We start from the raw sequence: 27,101 nt of genomic DNA, 5'->3' as shown, positions 1-27,101 counted from the left end.
TCCCAAAAGGTTTTTTGTTGCGAAGAAAGGTTCTTTAGATTATAAAAAAGTAAGAAAAAGATTTAGGATTTGACTGAATGGTTATCTGTGGACCCAACAATGGTTATTCAATGGCATCGCTATAAAGAACCTTTTAAGTACCTTTATTTTTAAGCGTGTAAGTGACCAAATAAATTTCATTTTTGGATGAAGTGTCCCTTTGACCAATGGGTAATGCTTGATACCAAAATGTCACCTACCCAGTATTTCATCTCCCATACCATCAGTACAATGTCGAAGTGTGGTATTATCTGTCTTTCACAAAGATATTGATTCATCAAAGAACACAAAAACAACCTAGCTGGTGTATGTTACGTTTGGCTGGTCTCTTCCCTCCCGTCACCAGCCCACCAGCTGTTTACAAATTTACGAAGAGGTGTACACTTGTTACACCAGCTCTAACATATCGAGAAATCTGTCAGCCGGCCAGGCGCAAGCAAACTACAATTAGCTCTGGAAGCGTGTGTGCTCTCAATAATGGGAAATGTGAGCGTTTATCAGGCCCGCTCAAAGCAGACAGTTCACGCTGCTTTCGTAATAAGAAGAGGCAGCTTGTAAAAGTCAGGATCCAAATTCGCTGTGAACAGTAATTTGAGCGAAATAAACAGCCTGGCTGAATATGAACTGCTTGTTTGTATTATTTTCCTTTTTTTCATGTTTCATAATTTGTCAGAATGCTGATGGAAATAGCAGCGGATTATTGCGAAAGCTCTGTGTTTGGTTCATTTTGTCATACTGAAGAGTTTTGTCTCTTTTTTATTTGTCAGGATCGAGGGGTTAAGGAGGATGAGCTTCAGAGTATTCTTAACTATCTGCTGACCATGCATGAGGTAAGTCTACGGTGTTACCATGGTAAATCCTTTCCATCTGACAGAATGATTTCATTTTGAGTCTGCAGTATTACCATAGTTAATAGTTCACTGTACGTGAAAGGGTTTAATATGCAACGCAAATATCTTTTTAGGATGAGAACCTCCATGATGTTCTCCAGCTGCTCGTGGCCCTCATGTCCGAGCACCCTGCCTCCATGATCCCTGCCTTTGACCAGAGAAACGGCATCCGGTGAGATGTGATCTCAATCTATTTTACACCCGACTCACATTTCATTATATTTCATCTTGTCTTTCACGATAGGGTTTGCCGACAGGATACAATCATGAATTATTCAGAAGACTCCACACAGGAACCGCATTGATATTTCCATATTTATTTATTTTTTGACGAGAGGGATCAAACTTGCACCCTAGGCGTCAAGCTAATGAAAAATAGATGGTTTTGATGGAGTTATTTCCCTTTTTGAAGCTTCAGGCATGGCTAAATAACTTATACTTTATGTCTTTGAAGAACATCTTCACGGTGGTTACCGCAATGCCAAATCCAAAGTATTTGTTATCTGCATTCTGCATTATGTCATGTTTCTTGTTCCATCCTTTCAATATTATTTGTACGTCTAAATGAACCAAAACTGTTTTTGTGGTTTTAACAGTGTAAAAACCTCATTTCATAAATAAACAAAAGTACTTGATGTCATTTCTTCCCAGAGTTGTATACAAACTGTTGGCTTCCAAAAGTGAAAGTATCCGAGTTCAAGCTCTGAAGGTCTTGGCATATTTCCTCAAACACTTGGGCCACAAGTGAGTAAATCTTCTCCTCGCCTTCCAAGAAACATCTTTTTTTCCAACAGAGTACTCACGGGTTGGTTTGTTATCCTCCTTCAAGGTGAGCTTTGTGTTCATGTAAGGACAGAGTCCTTATTTTAGGAAAATGAGTTCTTCTGCCTGTTTGAAGTATTCCCGAGCTGACTCCAGGGCCTCATGTGTATATGAAAAGTGAAGTAGCTATATTGAGCTACGTTCTCCACCCCGAAAGCTTTACTGTACCTCTCTGCTGAAATTTAAATATGTGCATAAGAAACAGAGACATACACTAGCGGTGATGGATTTGCACTTCTGAGCACGCCTATGAGTACATGAAAATATGAAATACGGCCATCTCCCTTACATAAACAGTTAAAGAAACACAAAGTCATGTCTTCAAGGCCATAAAAGTTGTCTTTAAAACTGTGTAAGCTCATTGACATTTGCAGAGTTGCGCTGCTAGACTGAAGCGTGCATAAAATCCACATTTGCTTTCGTCACCATTAGCGTATCCTCCATCCGCGACTACTGTTCTGCAGGCTCCGATGCGTTTTAAAACGTACGTATGGACGACTTGTCACTTCGCTGTGTGACCCTCATTTTTCTTCGGTTGGGAAACGTAGCTCTCTGACACATCTCAGCGTGATGCGTTCTTGCACGGTTTAAGCTTCAGGACTTTGGTTCCTGTTTGCAACAGAGCCTGTCGTGGTGACTGCTTCGTACTTCAGGTAGCTGATGCCTCCCGAAAGTTGCCAAGCTTACAAAGGCTTGATCCCGCAGGCTTGACATTATCCGTATGAGGTGTATGAAAGTTAGCAGTCTTGCTATATGTGTGTCTGTGTTTTTCCAGGAGGAAGGTGGAAATCATGCACACAAACAGTCTGTTCACACTTCTCGGGGAGAGACTCATGCTGCAATCCAACACGCTGTCCATTACTACGTACAACACGCTCTATGAGGTAATGTAAATGTGGATGTTAAATGGGTCGATGCATTGTAACAGTAGTGCCATTACACTCAATATATTAACATTTATGATGCAAAACCCCATCATCTGGCATTTGTTTCCGGGTTAGATTCTGACAGAGCAGGTGTGCACACAGGTCGTCCATAAGCCTCATCCTGAACCAGATTCTACTGTGAAGATCCAGAACCCTAGTATGAACTTCTCTTAAATCATTTGTTTACAGGCACCTGGCCTATGATAAGACACTGTTTTTTTTTCAATGATTTTTTATCTGAATTATTTTCAGTGTAGTGTCAAAGCACAGTTTGTACTATGAAAGGGATAGTTCACCCCAAATTTCCCCACCAAACCTGTATTAATGTCTTTGTTCTGCTGAACACAAAAGAAGATATTTGGAAGAATGTCAGTAACCCCATTTACTGCCATATGGGGAAAATAAATACCATGGGAGTCAATGGGTTTGGTTACTGACAGAACAAGCAGAACAAAGACATCCACACAGGTTCGGAACAATCAAGGGTAAGTAAATGATGACAGAAATTTCATTTTTGGGTGAACTTTCCCTTTAACCCCAGTGTTTCTATTGCCCGCCCTCAGTGATTCTTAAGGTGGTGGCCACACTGTTGAAGACCTCCACACCCAGCGCTGACCTGATGGAGGTGCGGCGGCTGTTCCTTTCAGACATGATCAAACTCTTCAGCAACAGCCGCGAGAACAGACGGTGAGGGGCTTCTGTCTCTTCCTTTCCCCCCGTGGTCCGCACGACAGCAATTAACCGCCTGCTGAACCAATCATAAAAGATAACGGAATACAGACCGACGTTGTTCTCTCTTGTTGTTGGGTTTAATAGACAGCAACCACGATTCTAAGTAATCCTCCAGTTCTCTGCATGTTTATCTCACAGCAGATGTTTCAACAAAACACAGACGTGAGCCCGCACCAATTTTCACTTCTGTCTACTGGGTTTTTTTCTGGAGAGCTGTATGCAAGCTCGCTCTCCTCTGTCAAGCACCCAAGTGCTGAAATCTCAACCGTCTGTTTAAAAAAATCTGTCTTTATTCTTCTTTGTATGTCAGTCTTGATCTGTCTTTAATAGATTAGGTCATTTTTGTTGCAATTTAAAAAGAAAATCATAATTTACTTTTTTTATTAATGTATTATAAGTAGTTGTAGTATTAGTAGTAAAAATAATGTTTTACCACTCTTTAAACATTTTAAAATTGGTGGTCAAGTAAATTATATTTTTCCATCATTTTAAACCATAACTTTAGAAGGTTTGTGTGATTCGTTGTTACTACTTGGTTTTAAAAATCCCCAAATTCAACCAAACCTGACATTGGCAATAATATAGCTGTTAATAATGGACGTATTTTAGCAGGTATGGATTTGGATTAAATCATCGCTACTGTCGCAAATTACAATATTTTCATACAGGCAATGAGCTAAACTGACTCAGCTCGGCCAAAAATCAATTTATTTCCCCACAATGCTTTGGAGAGAAATGACGGTAGAGAGTGAAGTGCTTCAGGTGTTATTCAAATAGCTGTCAGTCATTCTTTGCGTTACTTCGTAGATCTAAGGTGTAGCGGAGGTTCGGGCTGAAATTGCTTTGTGTTACTTGTCGGTTTGTGAATTAGGTGTCACCTCTGAGCGTTGTTTGACGATGTTAAAAAAGAGAGGGGGGGGGGGTTTAACACCAGCGACTGCCGTGGGCTTAATCCATCTGCTTTTTTGTGTGTGACAGGTGTCTGCTGCAATGTTCTGTGTGGCAGGACTGGATGTTCTCTCTCGGCTACATTAACCCGAAGAACTCAGAAGAGCAGAAGATTACTGAAATGGTTTACAACATCTTCCGGATTCTTCTCTACCACGCCATTAAGCATGAGTGGGGCGGCTGGCGTGTGTGGGTGGATACGCTCTCCATTGCCCACTCCAAAGTAAATAGCCGATTCTCACCAGCTATAGAAAAGATGTAGTGGAGTTTTGTAATAGCTGATGCTGGTATTTAGAGAGCGGGGTGACCAATAGATGATGTGATGCAAATATTAGTACGTATTATGTGTACACTGCACTAGTACGCTTGTATTTCAAACATTGGCAATGGATTTTCAAATTGGACATTTTTTTACGTTATCAGAATATCACTTTTGGCAGCTGAGCACCCACAGAAACGGACATTTTTCTTTCGAATTTTTATTTTTAAGTTGATGTCGAAAAAGGAAAATGGAGAGGATTGTTTGAGCACGGGTTTTAAAAGTATGACATTTATTTGATATGCGTGAATACAACTCAATTATTATATATGTGATAAAATATTGAAAGTATCGAAGAATATTTACAATTTAAGACTTTAAAAAATATATATACATGTATATATGTGTGTTTGCCTCTTTAGGTCACCTAGGAGAGATATTGGAAAAAAACAAATACACATTGTATTTGTGTTCATTATTAATGATAATAACAATAAATGATTAATTTGACTCATAATAATAAGAATGCTTTATTATAATTTAAAAATAGTTCAAGAATAAAAATAGTTGTAGGCATCTAGCAAAAATCATATAATAAAGTATCTTTTAATAATGAATTAAAAAGTAATCAAATACTTTTTAGATGTTAAGCTTTGTGCTTTGACATCCAAGAGGAACTTGAAAATTAGATTTGAGATCCAATATTAAATTATTCAATGTTTGTGTCATCGTGATCAGACTTGCATTGCTTTTTCTTTGCATATTAGTTCTGAACATCTGAGAATGAAACTGTCACCCCTCTATTTGGCAGGTGACATATGAAGCTCACAAAGAATATTTAGCCAAAATGTATGAGGAATACCAGCGGCAGGAAGAGGAGAACATAAAGAAGGGGAAGAAGGGGCTTGTCAGCACCATCTCGGGTCTTTCTGCCCAGGCATCAGCCATCAAAGGCACTCTGGAGCTCGACCCAGATTCCCAGACACAAACCCCTGAGAGTGAAGCAGATGAGCCCGAGACAACAGATCCGGGACGAAACCTCTTATCCGAAGCTAAGAATTTGGATGGGGAGGACTCCGCCTCAGGCGTGCGCGTGGAAGTTCACGATCTTCTGGTGGACATAAAGGCGGAGAAGGTTGAAGCCACGGAGGTGAAGATGGACGACATGGACCTCCTGCCGGAGACGCTGAGGGTCACCCAAAATGGAAGCATGGTTGAGGTGGATTGTCTCTTGGACAACGTGTATTCGGCGGCGGTGGAGAAGATAAACAGCAGTGTCCTGGTACCTCAAAGCAACCTGGAGGACAAAACCACAGGTCCTCTCATAAACCTGGCCGATGAAAAAGATCCCATTTCCAGCAACAGCACCTTCCTCTTTGGCACAATGGCGAGCAGCTCGGGGGAAAACCTCTTATCTGAAATTGGACCGTCTGAATCTTTTCCACTCTCACGAGTGGAACCTCAGGTCCACACCAGCTCCACTGACCTCGGGCTTCTGGCTCTCATGGCAAAGAGGTCGACAGTGTTAGACACCAACCAGACGGCTTTGGAGGAAGATAGCTTTAAACTACAGTCTGCTGTGACTGGATTGGGCATCTCTGAAAGGGAAAGTCTGTCAAAATTCCCGGGGCAGATAGAGCCGTTGGCGGTGGAGCTGGAGGCTGAGGTTCCTGTGGCAAAGACCGGTGCAGATATTACATCAGACACGGACAAGTCAGATGACGGCAAAGATAAAGAGATTAAGAAGATTCAGACCACTGCTACCACGCAGGTATATTTTGCTTTGGAAGACTGTTTATAAAAAGCTCGTGCACTTAATGTACCTTTTCTTCTGTGAAACACGAAAGAAGATATTTTGAGAAATGTCTCTGTGGTGTTGTCCATACTATGGAAGCCAATATGGGCCAATGTAGTTCGGTGACCAGCGTTCTTCAAAATATCTTATTTTGTGTTCTGCTGAAGAAAGTCATACCGGTTTGGAACGACATGAGAATGAATAAATGATGACAGCATTTTCATTTTTGGAACCGTCCTATTAATGTAAACCGAAATAAGTCTTATGTTGACTCTATTGTTCATTCTTTGACATCTAAATGCCTGCCAAGCTTCTGAGGTGCTCTTTGATATTTCAAGATCGAACGGCGGATGCATTCCGCGCTTTGCCAGAAGCAGCTTGAAACAAAACTAGCCTGAAGAAATGTCACGCCTCCAACTGTAGCCTGCAATTTCCTATGACTGACATTTTAGAACATAAAAATCTTTTAGACACTGGAAACATCTTTAAAAGCTCTGTCACATTTTCACAAGGGTGTCAAAAATGATGTCAAAAAAAAATTACAAAAAAGAACCTTTGGGCATCATAAATAGCCTTTCTCTTCCAGAGTCTGCACAGCCAGTCTGGGAATCATTTGGACAGAGATCTGCGGGTGGACCTGGGCTTCAGAGGCATGCCGATGACCGAAGAGCAGCGACGACAGTTCAGCCCGGGTCCACGGACGACCATGTTCCGCATCCCAGAGTTCAAGTGGTCCCCAATGCACCAGCGCCTGCTCACCGATCTGCTCTTTGCCCTGGAATCCGACTTACACGTCTGGAGAAGGTCAGTGGCTATTTGGTTGTAGACATTAGTAGTGTTTTAATGTGACGCCGACAAGGCAATGAGCCATAGTAAGTTCAGTGCTTTCAAATATGTGCATTAAATTGTTCTCATTTTGTGTCATTCTCAGTCATTCAACAAAGTCTGTCATGGATTTTGTGAACAGCAATGAGAATATCATCTTTGTGCACAACACCATTCACCTGATCTCACAGATGGTGGATAACATTATCATCGCCTGTGGAGGGATACTGCCCCTCCTATCTGCTGCCACCTCGCCTTCTGTAAGTGTACCTGACGTTTGACAATACTGACACCCAGTGGTCACTACGGACTACTACAAGTTAAGCTTTTTAAAAAAGAGGTGATTACTGTTGGATTTTTCTCATTTACTTTATTTCTTTGTTTATGCTAAGAATGCCAAGGTAAGTACAAGTATATTTGAATATTTCTGTGATTCACCGTTGTTTGCTTTTTTTATTGATGTCATCATTTTCATAGCTCATAAACATTATCCTTAAACATTTGTGCTTTTTTTTTGGCGCATTTCCATAGAAATTGCCTTGAAAATGCAAACGAGGGACAGCATTATATGCTAAGCAGTTGTTTGTTATTATTTTCTTATATCTTTTTTGTTAATACATAAACAAAATCTCTTACTGTATGAAAATGAACCTCGATTTAGCTTCCGTGTACCGTAGTTTTTCATAGTATTTGCACTAAACCATGGTTTCAATACACAATTATACTCTGTACACAAAAAAACATGGTTACAAGACTTTTACTATAATAAAACCATGGTAAAGGGGTGTGGCCTTTGAAATGCTGTTTAACATCAGTGATTATTTTTGCAAGCTTGTTTAGTAACTTTTGCTGTTACTCAAGTCCATAAAATGTTCAGATGCTCACATTGTCTTTAGACAAATTGGGTGTTCCATTGATACATTATTAGTTTCTGTTTTAATGCGATTCATATTTGTAAACTAATGGTATCCCTCACAGAACGGTGCACACTATGGTCTGGGAGGATTGCCCTTAATATTTTTGTGGTTATGCTCCTAAATGTTACATTTCAATCCTGCTAAAGGGAATCCACTTATAGATGCATCTGCAAAATATTTGCATGGCAACTGATCCAGTTCACGTTTCGTTCTTGGCCTGAAAGGTCACATTTTGTGTGTCATCAATGTAGCGAATGATCATGGTTGTATCAAGTTAACAGGATGACGCAGTAGCTTTCCTGTGATTCTGAAATGAATGAATCTTTGTGGTGATCTGTGTTTGTGCGTGTTTCAGGCTGAAATGGAAGGCATCGAGGCCACGCAGGGCATGTCGACTGAAACCGCCGTGATCTTTCTCACTCGGCTCATGGCGATGGTGGACGTGCTGGTCTTTGCGAGTTCCCTGAACTTCAGTGAGATCGAGGCAGAGAAGAACATGTCCTCAGGAGGACTCATGCGACAGTGCCTCAGGCTCGGTGTGTGTGTGTGTGTGTGTGTGTGGTTATACACTCATTTTTTTTAATAACCTCACGAACACAGTGAAACTTGTTGAAAGCTGACCTGTGAGACTTGAAGTGCTCTTCACTATTTAAAAAAAGCTCTGTGGATGTAAGTATCTACAGTATGAGAGTGATGTTGTCGTGTGTGCGTGCGTGTTAGTTTGACCTGTGATATGGGATACAAAACGTAAGAAAATCTGACTTTTGCTGTATTTTGATGACATCCTAACAGGATTTGTGTTTAAATGGATTATTAAACATGGCAAATGGACTTCCATTAATTCAATGGAACATAGCAGCATTAGGTCAAAGATGGGTCACTATTATGAGTGTGTGTGTGAGGGAGAAAAAAGTTTGTATGTCAAAACAAGAAAAAGCAACAATAGAATTTTAGCCTAAATATGGAAATTTATGCATAAAATAATTTTGGCTCCTTAAAAAACAAAATAAAACATTTTGCTAAAATTATTGTATGTACAAGAACTGTCCGTATTGCTGTTTGTTGTGTATCGTGTACTTTTTATATTTATAATAAAATAAACAGATTTTCTGTATTTTCATCTTGCTTTTCACTTTGTCTTCCCTTTTTAGTTTGTTGTGTGGCTGTAAGAAACTGTTTAGAGTGCCGTAAGCGTCAGAGAGACAGAAATCTGAAGTCCTTTTTGTCCAGCAGTAAATCTCAGGACGGCCTGCAGAACATGTCCAGCACCAACAAGGTATGCAGTATACTACGCACGCACGCAAGCACACACACACACATACATTCTTCATCTGCTTGCAAACACGACACAAATTATGTCATTATTGATATGTTATTAAAGTATCACATTTCAAGTGTTTTAAACAAATGCAATATAATTTAATAATTTTTGTCTTACAGCTTATCAGTATTTTTATGTATGACTGACTTTTGTAAAATAATGCTCATCCTCCACTTATCCATACCTTGAAAATCAATGGTGACCAGGTGCTGTAAAATAAAACCCCACACTCATGTGCTGAATTTCAAACCAACTAGTCACACAATAGATACTTTTGACAAAAATAAACCAGAAATAACTTTTGTGTTCCACAGAAGAAAGTATTACAGGCATGAAGGGACAGAAACATTCATTTTATTTGAACTACAATTGTATGTTTAAGATCTGGCTTTAACAAATGCAGCAATGAGAATACCGTGTTAATGTTTTTGAAGAGTGATTGATTTTTTTTTCAATCAATATAACATCGACTTTGTGTGATTTAGTTGTGTGGTCGTGATGTGAATGTGCAAATGAGATCTGCGTGTGAGAAGTGGTAAAATTCAATTCCTGCTTTTTCTGTTTAAGACCACCATAGAAAGTTTTCCCAGCAATGTTTCTCCAATCAAAGATCCGGACCGACTCCTGCAGGACGTGGACATCAATCGCCTGCGGGCGGCTGTCTTTCGTGATGTGGTGAGTGAATATCATACGATTCTTTTAAATGCTGCATTTAAAGTGTAAGAATATGCACAATGACCTTTGGAGAAACGCACATATTATTATATATAATCATTTTATATTATCAAACCTATAATCATACATTTACATTTAGGCATTTGGCAGATGTTTTGTAGACTCACTATATTGTGAAAAGTAATGATAGATAAGCTTACTTCGATACATAACTATACATCAAATAGATGTTACGGAAGTAACATGAACTCATTTGCTCTTTTGTGACCGCTGTATTTCAATAAAGAGTTATGTTACATGTTATGTTCTGGTTACATATCGACTCTTTATAATCCTCATTTTGTGTTGTGTAGGACGACAGTAAGCAGGCCCAGTTCCTGGCTCTTGCTGTTGTGTATTTTATCTCCGTCCTTATGGTGTCTAAGTACCGGGACATCCTGGAACCCCAGCGGGAGACGTTCAGGTCTATCAGCCAATCGGGACGAGGCTTTCGGCAGGAGATCAATTCTCCTACATGCGCAGGTGTTACATTTATGGGCATAGGCTTAATACACGTTTTGACAAACAATTTAATTTCACTTCATCTAGTTGCTTATTTAGCATTAAATGACCCCTATTACCGTTAGTTAATTACCAGGTCAATATTTTTGTTTCTTTTATGTTTTTGCTCCTTTCTCTTGCACCTTCCATTATCCTGCAAAACGGTCCCCGCAAGGCTCATCGCAAGCTTTACAGGCATCAATAATTCATAAACCGTGCTAATTATAATTAGAAATAATAAGAAATAAACTCTAGAAGGAAATTTTATCACGGTTAACTGTGCATGTAATGCACACCCTAGTCATACAGGACGAGCATCCAATAATTTAAGAGAGTGGGTGGGTTGAGGAAATTGTTCTTGTTACTTAAGAAAGTTTTTGTTGTGAAACTATAGGAAAGGGGAAAGCAAATAACAGCGAGAGAGGTAAACAGAATAAAGAATAGAAAGACGAAAGACGTCTGGGGACACAGGGGGCAGCGGCGCTATTTCCAGCCCCATCTGTCAGAGCCCATTAGAAAGGCAATCCACCAGAGGAGAATGGGATCATAGAGTCCGAGACACTAGGCAGCATCGCTCTCATAAATTTCAGGGAAGAAAGGCAATGGGTGGGAATTTTTCCTAACAGCATGTAGCAGATGATTGCCTGCACCCAAATAGCCATCCAGACGTGCTCCGTGACTAAATCGGGCCCCGCTGACCTTGTTATGGCCACGCAATGAATATTAAAAAGAGAAGCCCAACATCTGAAGAACAACTGGACAAAACAAAAGAGTTAGAATTCCGTTGTATTCATTCATTGCATTGTTGTTTGCGTCCCCCCAGAAAACCCTTCATCGTTCTCTGACCCCCATAAGGAGGCCATGGACGATTCACGCCCGGAGACGTCCTTTCCTCATTCCGACTCAGGATTGGGTGACGATCGAGTGTCCGGCGCGATGAACGGGTCCGACCTTGAACTCTGCGTCAGGGGTCCGAACGGCATGAGCGGGCTGCTGTGCACCCTGTCCTCAGAGGTTAAAGACCACCTGAGTGAGCCGTCGACTGTGGAGCATCTAAAACCCGCCTCTTCCATCTCCAGCATTAGCCAGGCCAACAAAGGCATCAATGTTAAGGAGATCCTGAAGAGCTTGGTTGCAGCACCCGGAGAGAGCGGACCGGACCCCCTTCCCTACACGGATCACCCGGCTATGAAGAGAGAAGCCCAGGCCATGTTACCCATGCAGTTTCATTCATTCGACAGGTACCGTCTACTCAAAACTCCAGGGAACACTAGGGAATGTCCGTAACTAATATGAACCTCCACTAGGTGGCAGCAATAGCAATATATAAGCATGGGTGTCAAAGGTTAACACAAACTTGTCTTTTGGCTTTAGCGTGATCAGATGTTTTGTGTCACCACCAAGAGCACTACAGTAGCCCATTTACAGCACAGAAAAGAAATGCTGACCTTTTCTGTGCTTATGCTATCCCTTCCGTGCCTTAAAACACAAGACAATACATCACAGTCAGCAATGATGAATACCTGGATTAGTCTTTTCCCTGAGGAACGGCCATTATGATTTTCTTAGTCATAAGCAAGCCATAACTCACTTTAAATTCCCTATACTTCATAGCACGGAGAAACGCTGTGTTTAAAAATGTCTCAGCGATGCGTTTGAGCATTTCGTGGCGTGTTTACATTCAGAGGCCAGATAAAGTCTTGGAGTGATTTGTCTCAGCTCTTAAGAAACCTTTTTATTTGGTTTGCTATTTATATTTATATATCAACATATTCTTTCTCATTCATTCATTTACGTGCTACTATAGGATTCTTGAAGGGTTAGTTCACCGAAAAATGAAAACTCTGTCATGAATTGCTCATCCTCAAGTTGTTCCAAACCTGTATACATTTCATTGTTTGGTTGAGCACAACGAAAGATATTTGGAAGAATGTAAGCAACGGAGATTTCGGGGACACCATTGACTATAGGAATAAGAATTGTTGCATATTTCTTTGTTCTGTTGAACACAAAAGAATTTAGGAAAACAAACAGTTCTGGGGCACCTTTGATACCCATTTTAATGGAAGTCAATGGTGCCCCAGAAATCTCAGTTGTTAACCTCATTCCAAATACGTTTCTATGCGTTCAACAGAACAAAGACATTTACGATTCACGATATTATCCGATGTGTAATATTACCATGATATACATAATCACAGTTATTGCCCGGTATATTGTAACAACCCTAGTCCATACATCAAATGAACAGTTACTATCTAAGAGTTTAGTTCCTTGCCGAGACAAATAAAATGTGAACAAGATAAAGCAATATTCCAGCGTATGACTCCTGCAAGACTAATATTGTTCCTCTCCCATCTAAGAAAGAGAATCACAGGAGAAATAAAACCGCTGCCCTGGCCGTAATGTATGCAGCGACCGCTGTGTCACAGATGAGGCGGGCTGCTGAATAGTAAAGGTGTTTTGAGCAAGCAAGCGTCGGGGAGGGTCTCCGGGGTGTTGATGATAGATTAAACAGAAGCGGCCCGCCGCGGCCCTCGTTCCCTTCCTGTCGTCCTCAGCCCTCAACACTCTAATGGGGCCTGGCAGGCAGAAATGAGTTGCCATGGCAGAGTGTATTATTTTTGAAATGCTTTCACACGGGCCGTCGGCAGACGCGGGACCGTGCCGCTCACTCTCGCGTGCTTTAATGTCATCTGCCCGCCATGAAATTGCTGTGTCTAATTGTTTGCCACCTGCCACCCAATGAGCTGCCAGGCCTGGACGGCCTTCTTTGATGGTCTGTCAGATCCTCAGTAGATTGAGAGTGACAACACCCTCAGCTTGTCTTTCTGGAACTTTTCAAAGGTGATTTTTGTGAATTTAGTATTGAATAACCAGGCAGCCGTGTTTGCAGATGGTGCCACATCAGAAAGACCTTAACTCTAATCTGCTTTGAAGGTCAATTCAAAGCAATTCATTATAAAAACACGTTAATGTAAATTCAAGGTAGGCTATTATACATAATATTGCAATAAACTTGAATTTCTCAGTATATAGGACATAACCAATTCTATTATGTTCATTGATATTGTTTTTACATTAAGACTGTCTGTAAGAGATTTCAAATTACACACGTTAACCGGTTTGCATTATTTATATTCCAGCCTAGATGTATCCATACTGTAGTCAATTAAGCAATCCTATTTACAAAATATGTGCTGGATATTACATACATCATTCACAAGGCCCCGGTTCATGAAAAATTCACGAAGAGCGTTCATATTATATTGGATGCTTGTTTATAGTCTAATGCTATCGGCTCTTTACAATACCTGTCAAATACCTGCAAGAAGCCGAGATGTTACAAGCAATAAATGGTGACGCTGAAAAGACAACGAAGCACTTGGTAGATCTTTTCTTGTTCTGAAATGTCCTGCTAAGTGCTGACTGATCAGATCCAAGCGAAATCTCACAATGAATAATTTATATGTTCATATTTCTCAGTAGAATGAACGACAACATGTTAACACATTACAGCGTCCATGTTGCACATGTTGCATAAAAATGACTCGGAGTAGAGATGAAACATCACTCCAAGTCAATACATATCTTTCTTGAGGATGCTTTAGATACTTTCACATTTTTCATTTCATCTAAAACATCAAAGGACAGAAAAGCACCGTCATTTTATATAAATATTTACATTTTAGCCTTTCAGGATAGTCTAAGGGATAGTTCACCGTAAATAAATAAACTCCGCCATTTATTTAACCTCATGTGGTTCAAAGGTCGACTGTATATGACTCAAAAGAAGATATTTTGAGAAATGTCTCAGTGGTTTCGCGTCCATGAAAGTCAATGGAGGCCAATGCTGATCGCTCACCAACATTTTCAAAGCCAGACAGGTTTGAAATGGCATAAAGGTGAGTAAATGATGAACAAATTAAATGTTTAGGTGAACCATCCCTTTAAAGATGAATTTAAAGAACAATATAAACATAAAATGAGTTTTATGAAAGAAAAGAAGTGTAAAAACACACGACGATACATAAATTATGATAGCTTTTGTTTTCGGTGAACTATTTCTTACAGTGTCGCAATACTATTATTACACTTTAAACACATTCAGCCGGATAAAAAGTATAATGTAGGGCTGTTATTTCATTGCTAGTTTTATCCGCATTCCTGTCCGTACTGTATACACACTCATGTATTTTCATGCAAAATACTTGAAACAATATACCAAACCAACTCCGTCTATTTACTGTATATCAATGACTTACAAGTCATAGAGGAACACATGTACCATTTTAAGATGTTATGCTCTGTTTGTAGCCCTAAGAGGAAGCACGTGTCACAGAATGTTTTTGTTTCCTTGCATGCGATCTCTGAGAAAGCGTCTCTGTCACGCCACCGCGTTAAAGCGAGAGCGCGCCGCCGGGACGAGTCGCAGTATCCCAGACAAGTGCTCTAATGGCTTTATCCTCTCTGTACAGCATCTGAGCGTTTGAAAGGGTTCGAGCCGCTTAACAGGTGACATAAACAGATCTGTGCTACATCACCACAAAGCGCAAATCTCAGTATCGGCAAACATCTCCGACCCCAGTCACGTGAAGTTGCGTGGTAGGCACACAAACTAAATATCATTCAAAGCACTTCAGTGTGTCATAATATTGTGCTCACCCTCCAGCGGTCTTTAGTATTAGGGTTAGGTGGGGTTTTGTGGATATATATACACCCAAATTGTCTGAAGATATACGAGAGGTTATTGGAGGGGTCAAGAGTTTAAGGCAGACTCGTGATTCTGCTTGTCTCTGGTGCTATATTCAGCTCAGATCAGGCTGGTAGTCATGTGATTTTCAGCTACAACTATAAATAAATAAACTGCAAAACCATCATTCCTGGCTGCCAGGGTTGATTCGTATTTATAGACTGTTTACGAGTCATTTCATGTGTTTAGTAGGTATATTTGGAGAGTCTTTCTTTAATTGACTTTGCTTGCGGCTGTGTCGAGAAGGTAAGGCACTGCTAGAACACACTACTGTAAAAAATGTTGGATAAACATAAAATAATATGTACATCGTTTGCACATAATAGTTATGCTACACCGTTAAAACATCTTCCAGAAATAAAACTGTAATTTTTTTTACATTTAAAGTAAAATTACATGCTTTTCATGTCTTTAAAATAAAGGTGCTTAAAAGCTCTGTCATAAAAGAACCATTGAGTCAAAGGTTCTTTAACTCTTTCCTACGTCTTCAAAATCTGACAAATCTTATTTGCCACAAAGAACCTTTTGTGAAACCGAAACGTTCTTCAGATGTTAAAAGTTCTTTATCGAACCATTCAGAAAAAAGGTTCCTCTATGGCTTCAAAGAAGCACCTTTATTTCTGTAGTATTTCTGTAATTTGACTTTTTAGCTGTAATAATACATACAATTCTGTCAGATAAACTCAAGGATTATGGAAAATGACCGTTTTTGCAGTGTAGCATTATTTAAATGTTTAAAATAACCCTTAAAGTACATAAAATAGCACTGTAGTACTCTCCTCACGCAATCTCGTGCAAAGCATGCTGGGGACTGGAAGTCCTGGGATTTTGAACACGAGACGAATCATTCATATAACCCCAACTTGAATGGATCAGGTTTAATGATTAAACATAAATAAATCATGTTGTGGCAGCTCAAAAAAGTGTTGAGTTAACGTGTTTAAACTACATAAATTGGCCAAGGTGCAAATTCCAAAGTTGATAACTTGGGTCTGTTTCCTGAGGCTTTTGTTCAAGACAACCCCTCCGAAACAGTTCCGCTATAAAAACAGCACATTTTGGCACTACACCTGGAAAATATCTGTTGATGAACTAAGTTCCAAGTTTGACATTATGTCGAGGCACGGCACTGGACAAACGGCAGAAAAGAGAAACATAACCACAAGCCGCTGCTTTTGATTTGTATTGTGTGTTTGTCCTGTACATTTGAGAAGTGGATGTGAGCTCAGTGTAACAGGAGCGCAGGATGTTTACTTTGTGTGCCGGTCTTTCGCTTGCCACCACAACCGTTGGGCTTAGTCGCTTTCTGCCTGACCAGATTTTGGAAAACATTGGTCTCCTTCTGACTCGATCAATTCATTTCGCAAGCAATCTCGCATATTTATTGTTGCGGGTGAAGTGTTTTAGATTTGTCTCTGTCCCTTTCGCTTTTGCTGAATCTGGACGCTTTGTGTCCGGCATTCCTTACAGGAGGTGTTCTGTGAAATGTTAACTGATTGGTTGTTTATTTCCTTGTGAGGTCATTTCAATACCGTGCTATGGCTCACTATGAGTTTATCTACGATCTCTCGTGTCTTTGTCATACAGGAGTGTGGTGGTACAGGCCAAGAAGCCTCTGTCGGGTGTGACGGTGAACACAGTCGGTAGTTCTGGGTCCACTTGTGCCCTTGGCTCAGGCAGCACACCTAACATATTTGCTGCTGCGTCGACTACACCCAAGAGCATGATCAATACCACAGGTAAGTGTCCCTCTCACCTGTTTGTAGAAACAAACTTTTCATTTACATCACATGCGAGTTGGTGCTTTATGCGAACACTTTTATCCACGGTGTAGGAAAACTAGTAGGAGACATTGCTTTATTGAACATCAGAGAAGATATTTCGAAGAATGTGGGAAAGCAGCAACAGTTCTGCGGCACGTTTGACTACTATTGTCATTTTTCCTACTATGGTAGTCAATACTGGCCAAGAACTGTTTGGTTACAAGCAAGTCTTTCTCTGTTTTTATCGAAACAAACACAGACTTGGAACATCTTGAGGGTCAGTAAATGATGACAAGGTGAACTGTCCTTTTGCTGTGCAAGTATAAAATCGAATGAGAGCTTAACTACATTAACCACTTAAATTCATTCTGCTTGGCTATTTCTAGAATAACCAAAGATTCTTTTCATGAAATAATATAAAGTAGATAGCGGTCAGGAAATTCCATTTGGTTGCAAGCATTTTGTCCACTAGAGGGCCCTCCTTGCTACAGTATATATTGCAGCAGCGTTGCGTTTTGCACCGCTGTGGTGAGTATCATAGATCCAGATGTCAGGGGAGCCATTACAATGACTACACTCACATTAAGATAGGATCTGTAGGAAATTTCAAGGCTGTTAGGCGGCCACATACACATAAGATTATACCCACACCACCAGACTCGGTAATGCAACGAAAACAAAAATGGCCTTAAATGTTGAATGCCCCCCTTAGGGTGTAGACTATGATTTTTAACACATACATTAGGACGGGAACTGTTAAGTACAACTGCAATGTGTGAGTGTGTGCTCTGTGCTGCATGTGTGTGTATTCACTTAACTATATTTAGGGGACACATTTGTACCCAAAGGGGAGCAAAAACTGAGGTATTTATAACTAGCTGTGTATAAAAACAATGGAAGTCTATGGAATGTCCTCATTAAGGTAAGTCTGTGTGTGGGTGTGCGTGCATGCATGTGTGTGTGCGTGTGTGCGTGCGTGGGATTATTGCTGTAGAAAAGACATGTAGGCCACAATATACAGTACTCGTAAGATTTTACATTTACAATTTTAATTCTTCAAATTGTATTATACATTTTATAGTTTAAAGTGAGCAAGTTACTGTATCATGCTGCTTGATTTAAATGAATGCTAGTAGCGCATCTAACAGATTTAATAATTCTCATCCAAAATCGGATCTGCGCTTCTAATGGTTTTGGGTAATATCAAATATTCAGCTCTTTGTGGAAAGTGCCTATATTGCTCGATGTGATTTCATTTTCATACCTCATTGACATCTGCTTAGAATGCACAATGGAAGTTGATTGAGATTGAGGTTGAAATCCATCAGAACAAGCCCCTCGACGCTGCCCTTCAGCTCGGTGTATTTGCTTATGGAAGGACCCTCATCTCTGACAAGGCGATTGATGGCTGCGTAATAGATTTCTCGTCCTCAGATGTCTGTGACAGCTTGTGGTTTTGCAGGATGACTGTCTCTTCCTGTAACGTATCTATCACAGTCTCCCCGCTGCACGGGGACAGTGTGAATGTGAAGATTCTTCACTTTAGCGTCGAGGAGGGGATTTTTGGTGATGATTTGGGTCTTAAAGCTTGTATTATACAGATTTCTAAAACTAGGAAAATAACATTTTGAAGTGCATCTGGTGTTTTAGTTGACGTTACAAAATACAAATGTGAAGAGTATAAAAAATTAAGATGTTGAAAATATTAAATAGTACTTTAATAATCGGCAATCGAAACGTCTTGTTTAATATGCAAACCTCCAAAAACATATTTTTGTCACTCACGTACACACACACACACAAGGATCTGTAGGTCCGTTTGAATCATTTTATTGTTATATTCCAGTTTTCATTCCAGTATACCGGCATAATGAACTGTGTGTTCTAACCTGGAGTCTCTCTATCGTCTCACAGGGGCCACAGAAACATCTGCCTCCTCCTCCTCTGCCTGCTATGTGAACGGAGCCACCAGTAAGAACCTGCCCGCGGTGCAGACCGTGGCGCCCATGCCTGAGGACACCATGGAGAACATGAGGTGAACTTGAGACCCGTAATGCCCGTTTGTGTGTGAATGCATTTCTGTTAGAAGTAACATTTGGTTCAATGCCTATAATGTAACATATCGATGTATAAAATCTGCTTTGCAAAGTCACACGAGCCATTTTTAGCTAAATCGTTCCATAAAGAGCCGTTGACATCTGAAGAACGTCTTCTGCAGAACACAAAAGAAAAAATGTTGAAGAACGTTGTTAACCAATCAACATTGGTCCCAATTGACTTCCATTCTATGAAAACAAAACCACAGAGACATTTCTCAAAATATCTTCTTTGTGCAGAGAGAAAAGTCATAGCCTACAGCTTTTGAATGTTCTGGATGAACTATCCCTTCAACAAATGCAGCCTGGAGAGGCCAAACTCTTGAATTAAGTGTGCTGGGAACTGTCCAATGTGTGAAATGTACAGTTTTTCTAATATTTGCCACAAGAGGGAGTCAGCACTCATCCTTATTATTTCATTTTCACACACATCTTGCCTTTCCTTTGTTTAGAACAACAGGGAAGGAACGTTTTGTTTTCTCCTGTTGTGGTTTTCGACAAACGAGACACCCCTCACCTTACAAATGTGTGTCTGTCCTCTCTCCACTGCCCATCGTGTGTGTTTGCGAGCTAGCTGTCAGAACTGGCTGCCAGTGTGCTAATGCAGAGAAATCAGTGCAGGCTGATGTTTGGAGAGTGTGTGGAAACCGCGCTGACCTCGGCTCCGTCAGTTCACCTCGTCTAATGCTTTGTGACAGACATCTCGCAGACACACCGCTGTCTGACTACACAGAAGAAAGTGTGTGTGTGGCTCTCCGGGGTCCTCTATGCTTCACACACACGTACGCACTCTTTGCGGATCCTCTGCCGCGCCAGGAATCGCAAATCAGTTGCCATGGCAGCGGTAACCGACAGCACTTACTGGGAGTCTAAAGTCAATGATGAAACTGTCTGGATGCTGAGACTGTGATGCCTAACCTGCACTAGAGATACACACTCTCTGTTTTATGATTCACACTTAAACTGCAATAAAAGCTGGCAAAATAAAAGATATTTTTATATATATATATATATATATATATGATCAAACAACACACAGGTTTGGATGCATTTCCTTTCCATGAAGAACTGATGCAAGTACAAGCCTTTCCATAAATGAATGTGTAATTCTCTCCGTCTCTTGAAAAGGATTCAATTTTAAGCATTTGTCATAAATCCTGTCATTTTTCTACATTGAAAGTGTTCGTAGTTTACTATTTCTTTTACAGGTAGTAATACTAATATTCATCCCATGGAAAATTTGACATGCATTGCTCGCTGCAAATCGAACAGTCCGATTACTTTAACTTACAAAAAATACTTTTACAACGGTACTTATACAACCTGTATAATATTTACATATTTTTTAAAATGTTATAAAAATACTTCTCTACTTTTCTTTTTGTGAAAAGTGCTATAGAAATAAACGTTTCATTTTTAACAGTATAGTGTCTTAGCCTCAATATCGCTTATTGCTCCCTGAACTCTTTGTAAGTCGCTTTGGATAAAAGCGTCTGCTAAATGACTAAATGTAAATGTACGTATTTACAGAAGAACTGTTACTACTTTAGTATGCATAGCTGTTTTTTGCTCAGTCAGTATTTATTTTTCTTATATTTTTACAAATAACCTAACATTTTAATGATAACCCAATTCCGCCTTGAGGATTCAGTCATTTCAGTCATTTGCAGTCAAATCTAGAAGAAAGAAAATAGAAAATTTAACTTACGATCTAATTGGTATCAGATTCGCAACAAAGACAAAAAAAATATTTGCATGCTTACATGTATTTTCGAACAAAATCCCATTTCCGATGTTATCCCATGGTACTCGAGCGGCAAAATATTGGCTTTGCTTCCACTTTTAAAAATGATATGTTTGTGATCACAGTAGTTCTGCTACTGCTTCTGTACGTGCAGCTTTGTCTAATCTTTATATCAGAATATTTGAATCAACAAGCTTTTAGTAAACAAAAACGAAAATGAACATACTGTCAACACACCTTTCAGGACCACTAACTCAGGCCCTAGCCACGTAAAATAAATGTTTTTCTGTATTTATAGTGGTAGCCTGTAACTAAAGCCCTGTAGTTTCTCGAGCTGGTTATTAGTATACAGATTTGGCTTTGTCTGCAGTGTTGCTGTAGCTGCTGTAATGGTGCACCCGGAGCATGTCGACAGTTATTGCCGGTTAGATATACAACTGAACATGTTTTTATCTGACCGCTCTGACACGTTGTGTCTCTGTCTTTGCAGCATCACCGCTAAACTGGAGAGAGCTCTAGAGAAGGTTGCGCCTTTATTGAGGGAGATCTTTGTGGACTTTGCTCCTTTCCTGTCTCGCACTCTGCTGGGCAGCCACGGCCAGGAGCTGCTCATAGAAGGTACATGTGCTCGCTCGCTCGCTCACGCCTTCTCTCACATTCTCTGTGTGTGTTTTGGCCTATTTTTGAAATCTTCTACCCTTCTGACCACATTTTTCACGCATGCAATTCACATGACAGAACAGTTTCTCTTTGCACAGGAACTCACACTTCACACTCTGTTTGTGGTTGTTTCACCTTGCGGTTTTAAATCTCAATGTCCTTCCCTCCGCTCAAAGCCAGTTTGTTCAGACTCACGCAACCCCACATTACAGCACTGTACAAATATGTGTGTCTGTAACTGAGACGGCCATTTCATGAAAGAAATTCTTAGATATGCCTTTCTTTGCAGTTTTCTGTCTTGGTATAACTTGATCCTCTTCACATTTGGAGGCTTCCCAGTTTAGGTTGACTTGAGGTGTCCGTTTCATGGCCTTTTTACTTAAATAGAAACGTCTGTTTTACTGAATAAAGCGGATAATCACTTTGAATGTCAACAGCTTTAAATAGCACAAAATAATACATCAAAATTCCTTAGTGGCTAAACATGTATCTATCTAAAGAATTTCATTTTATGAGAACATATTTCTACATTGCTATCAAAGCAGAAATATGTTTTTTTTGTCACCAGCAGGGAATCAAACTTTGAGACTTTATAGTTTTGGTTTCATTTTCCTGTAATAGCAGAATTAAAAGCATCCCAACGTTTGTCACGCTGTCCCCTGACTCGCTGCCATTGGCTGTGCTTTGTGTTACCATGACAATCCTCCAAACAAGCCCCAGAAGCCATTATTCCAACATCCTCAAAAATGTATCTGTCCAATATGTTAACATCATCACCCCATCCTGAGGCTGTGACCAGAAGACTTTCCAACCTCCTTCCTCTCCTCTCTTCCTCAGCCTCTCACAGCTAAAATACTGTTCGCCTGTGCAAAGGCGCCCTATTTACCCATAATTACCCTTCATCCATCACCCAGTCCAGCACCAGGGGTCACGACCCTGCCCGGCCCCCCTCTAGACGTTCGTTCACAGGGGACAATTATGCCCCGTTCTCCCTCGGACAGCCTCTCAGCACTTGTGAGTGTAAGTACGAGGCCTCTGGGCGGAACACTGCGGCCCTTGTGAAAGCTGCCCGCCCAAGTCAGAGATGCTACAGTCTTCCGACAATGTCACATTCACGTCAGGGAAGCTTAACCGGAAAGTTGGATGACTTACTGTTTAAATAGAATGCATTTAGTTTGTCCAGCAGCGTGAGGCAGAGGTCATTCCTCCACCTGACTTTGGAGGGACCCCAGCGGGGTGCCACGAAAACGGGGTCAGAGGCGAGTGTATCGGCCCCATCTCAACCTCATAAATGAGATAGAGAGATTGTTGGGACTTGAACTCTTGGCCTCTGAAATATTACGGTCATAACTTTAAGGACTTTATGGTTTAGTGGAGATCATTCATGGACGGGGATGTTTAAATGGCTAAATAGATAAGCTGAGGAAATCTCGGTTCCACAATAGATAGTGTGTGTGCATGTTTAATCATTGGGCTTTATGATTTGATGAAGTTTTTCCCCTGCCGGCTATCAAATGTGATAGTCAAAGTTTGGCATCGCATTGATATCATGTTCTGAGAGCTTGTTTTTGGTTGTTTGGTGATTTTTTTGGAGTGGTTTCATGCAGGTGGGTTTAAAGAGGACTTTACTCAAGTCTTAAATTTAAACATTTTATCTTGTTTTTCAGTTATAGTTACTATTTCTATTTGAGAAGTAAATTAGCTCAATGTAAAAAAGCTCTTAAATGATAAATCTCTCTGAAACCAATTTTTGTATGACCTCATCTGTAGTTTTTCCTTGTGTATGCGCAGCTTGAACAAAATGGACAAAGTTTGTGCATAAAACAAAATGCTTAACTGAGGATATTTATATTGTTATTGTGTAATTTTCTTAAACATTGCAATTTCTTTAAATAATCGTTTTTTTTTAAGATGAATTATTTGAACTGACAAGACCAAAAAATGTATTATGTGTAGATACTTTGGTACTGAGTGTTGCATTGGGCTCCTTCGATGTAAGTTTATTGTACCTGTGCTCTTGTTTTGTTTTTAAAGCCTGAGATCACTTACATTATAAGGGAAATTAATGAATAAAGATACAAACTTATGCTTATTTGAAAATGCAATAATGCAAAAAGGTTTCTGTGAGGGTTAGGTTTGGAGGTTTGTTTAGGGATAGGTGATAGGAAACAGGTCAATGTAAAAACAAAACAAGTCAATGGCATGTCTCAACGGAAATACTAAAACAAGCCTGTATGTGTGTTTTTCTCGAAAAAACTAAATGATGTCATATTTTTCTTGACCTAAACTACAGTGGTACAAATTGAATTTGTCATTAAAATGTAATTGTACCACTGAGGTTGAGTTCAAGAAAAGTATACATGACATTGTTATAAAACAATTTGACAGAGTATTAACACTTAATGATATTTTACTGACATTCAATTTGTACCACTGGAAAAAAAGTGGTCATAAAAAGATTCATGACAGTTATAATGGCCTCATGACAGCCAATGTCAAAACCAATATGACAGTTAACCCAGCTGTAGTGGCCTTCATTCATTTATCTTCTCATTGGTTATTTGTAATCACGTGTTTTGTTGTGTTCACTTCCGTTTCCTTTATATCCGGTGTGTTATATTGTTTGTCGTGGTTGGTAGGGGGTGAGCGATGGGATGGCCTACTTTCTGTTGACCGTACAAGTAAAATGTTTGTTCTGTCAAATAAAACAACTGTGACGCGTACAGAAGTGTCCCCGTTTCTCAGTCTCTAAGACAATATGGTTAGATGCCGAAACACCAGCTAAGTAGTGTCTTACATTCAATTATTAATCTGCTATGTCATGTTTTTATGACAATTATGACAGGTTAAGATGTATTGGTTAATGTAAAGTTGTCAACAAAGCAACCGGCGTCTGTCCGAATGAGAGTCGGGCAATCTAACGACTAGGCTAAACACCGCAGTGTCTTTTCACACTGCAAAAAGGCTAATAAACTGTAATTACGATAAACGAAAATTAGCCCTTCAGATGACAACATGGATACAGTAATCATAACACAGAGAGAACATTATAGTTGCATACCTTTATCTTTTCAGCATGCAGGGGCGCCAATTTGCCAATTCCCCACACAATGAATGATAGATAATAGATAAACGATTTGCGGCGGCCCAGATATTTTTTACTGCTCGTGCCGGTGCCGCCCCCCACGTGACATGAAAAAATGCCGTCCCGGGCGACTGCCCGGTTCGCCCGTGCCTAAAACCGCCACCGTCCACGCACCTTTCTTCTAAAACATGCACGATTGAAAGAATATTTCATGTCCGTAGCGCGGACGTGCATGACATGTTACATATCTCTCTATCTCTTTCTCTTGCTCGCTCGCTCGCTCATCTTACTCTCATTAGTCCTGTCTCAATGACTCTGCTGGCTCACGCAAACAAGCAATGCACATCAGCAATGTGCTGTGTTTTATGTTAATGCAGGTGCATGTGTTCGAGAGGCAAAGCAAGTTCGTCCTTGCATATATGTCTGGCATTGATTACTCATGTCATTTACAATTACCAGCGTTTATAAATGAGCTTTTCAACTGTACTTCAGTTATATTCGATGAATAACAAGCTTTTTGTTTAAAAGGAGGACTTCTAAACTCAAATTCCTTATAAGGATATATGATGCCGTTTGTATCATCGGTGTCTTTATGTTAACCGTCGTTCAGATGTGAGTGAGACCATGGCCTTGGCTTTTGATCTCACACAGGCATGCAGCAGATGACCTCTGACCTCTCAAGAGACTCTGTCAGTGACCCCGAGAGCTGTTAGCCATCTGAGTCATAACACAAGAGACATTCGATTTCAACTTCAAACATAACTCATCAAAACCTGCCTGCTGGTTCTGTGACATCCAATTATAACGCGGTTTAGTTGTGTACATTGGCACTCTGCACTTTTCCGAAGACCATGTGGACGACATGGATTTCACTGAACCTTGCAGATGCAGAACTTCCGTAATTATGTTTGCCACATTGCAGGCAAAAACAAACGCAGAAACAAACAACGAGCGACCTTTCAAACAAACGCAGAGAGTTTGTTTTGGTGCTGTGTGTTTGTGATTATGGAAAAGCGGACGGACTGATTTGTGTGTTTTTATATGTTCTCTTCTAGGTCTGGTGTGCATGAAGTCAAGTACGTCAGTGGTGGAACTAGTTATGTTGTTATGCTCGCAGGTGAGATGGTGCTTTTTTTCCTCAGTTTCTCTCTTTTAACACAGTGGTATTTCATAATATTCAGTTTTTGTCCTGCAGCGTGGAACATTATGTTTAACAAATTTATGATTTGGGTGTTTATCCAAAAGTACAAATTCTATTTTTGTTTCCCTTATGCTCATGATGTGACTTACTTTGATTCCATGGAAAATAAAAGGGGGAATATTTGAGGTACTGGTGGGCTTTTTTCTGTGATGAACGTCGACTGACATCTTGAGAAATGTTGCAACAATGCCGAAAATCTTTCCTTAAAATATCTATGCAGCTTTATATAGGAGTAGTGCATACATTGTATAGGAGTCTTCTAATGCAATGTCCTTTTTGTGAATGACCAGTACACCTTGAAATGTCGTTTTTTTTTCATGGAAGAAAACAAGCATATGGATATAAAACAACATGAAAGTTAGTAAAAACCGAAATTGTAATTTTCAGTTAACTGTCCCATTAAAGAAATGAAAATTATGTACGTTTTTTGGGTGAACTATTCCTTTAAGGGTTCATGGAACCAGAAGGGATAGTTCGACCAGAAAGATCATTCGGTCACCCTTTAGGCACCCTGAGGCTGTTCCAAACATATACTTTCTTTGTTCTGTTCAACAAAAAAGAAAATATTTTAAAGAAAATGGGAAACAGTTCTGGGTCACCATTGAGTATAACTGAGTATTATTTCTACAATGGTAGTCAATAGTGCCGTACAAAAACTTGTTCTTTTTGTTTAGGTAAGGTTTATTTACATTTGGAACAACTTAAGGGTGAGTTGAAATGACCGAATTTAGATTTTTGGGTCAACTACTGTTTTAAATATTTAGTGATTCTGTAGAAAGCGATCCAGAAAAACATTGAAATCCGCAATTAAGAAACTTGCCTCAAATGCTAAGCATGTCAAACTACACTAAACTAGACGATGCTCCTCCCACATTTTCCCTCCTCAACTGAAAATCGTTTTTCTGTAACCCCACCTCATGTAAACACACCGCAATCGTTTTCCATCCAAACCCCGCTGACATATTACAGATTCTGACCTCCGTAGTCCCATGTTAAGCCTTCCCTTTCAAAAGGGGTCAGGGTCCCGATGTTGTAGTCAGAGCGGGAGATATTTAACATACCTTCTGTCAGCCATCACTCTTGTGTTGAGAGCCCATAAGGAAACCATTA

The 27,101-nt window shown here is 40.0% G+C and overlaps 1 protein-coding gene across 2 annotated transcripts in view; it reads left to right on the top strand.

The window, feature by feature from the left end:
• The window catches only part of nbeab (neurobeachin b), a 208,719-nt gene that overhangs the window by 83,200 nt on the left and 98,418 nt on the right, over nt 1–27,101 (top strand). The window contains exons 15-33 of one of the 2 annotated variants that reach the window (XM_079481818.1): nt 807–869; nt 1,004–1,101; nt 1,581–1,673; nt 2,527–2,635; nt 2,753–2,834; nt 3,241–3,364; nt 4,388–4,580; nt 5,428–6,387; nt 6,998–7,215; nt 7,343–7,496; nt 8,509–8,689; nt 9,305–9,429; nt 10,042–10,149; nt 10,503–10,671; nt 11,513–11,930; nt 17,030–17,181; nt 19,120–19,240; nt 21,536–21,663; nt 25,846–25,907. In XM_079481818.1, the coding sequence (XP_079337944.1) occupies nt 807–869; nt 1,004–1,101; nt 1,581–1,673; nt 2,527–2,635; nt 2,753–2,834; nt 3,241–3,364; nt 4,388–4,580; nt 5,428–6,387; nt 6,998–7,215; nt 7,343–7,496; nt 8,509–8,689; nt 9,305–9,429; nt 10,042–10,149; nt 10,503–10,671; nt 11,513–11,930; nt 17,030–17,181; nt 19,120–19,240; nt 21,536–21,663; nt 25,846–25,907 (3,558 nt within the window). Of the gene's footprint in view, nt 1–806; nt 870–1,003; nt 1,102–1,580; nt 1,674–2,526; nt 2,636–2,752; nt 2,835–3,240; nt 3,365–4,387; nt 4,581–5,427; nt 6,388–6,997; nt 7,216–7,342; nt 7,497–8,508; nt 8,690–9,304; nt 9,430–10,041; nt 10,150–10,502; nt 10,672–11,512; nt 11,931–17,029; nt 17,182–19,119; nt 19,241–21,535; nt 21,664–25,845; nt 25,908–27,101 lie in introns of those variants that run through there. The other variant, XM_079481820.1, reaches the window with a different exon arrangement.

This window comes from Barbatula barbatula (assembly GCF_947034865.1).
Source record: "Barbatula barbatula genome assembly, chromosome: 19".
NCBI lineage: Eukaryota > Metazoa > Chordata > Actinopteri > Cypriniformes > Nemacheilidae > Barbatula > Barbatula barbatula.
This window is presented reverse-complemented; position numbering and strand designations above follow the sequence as displayed.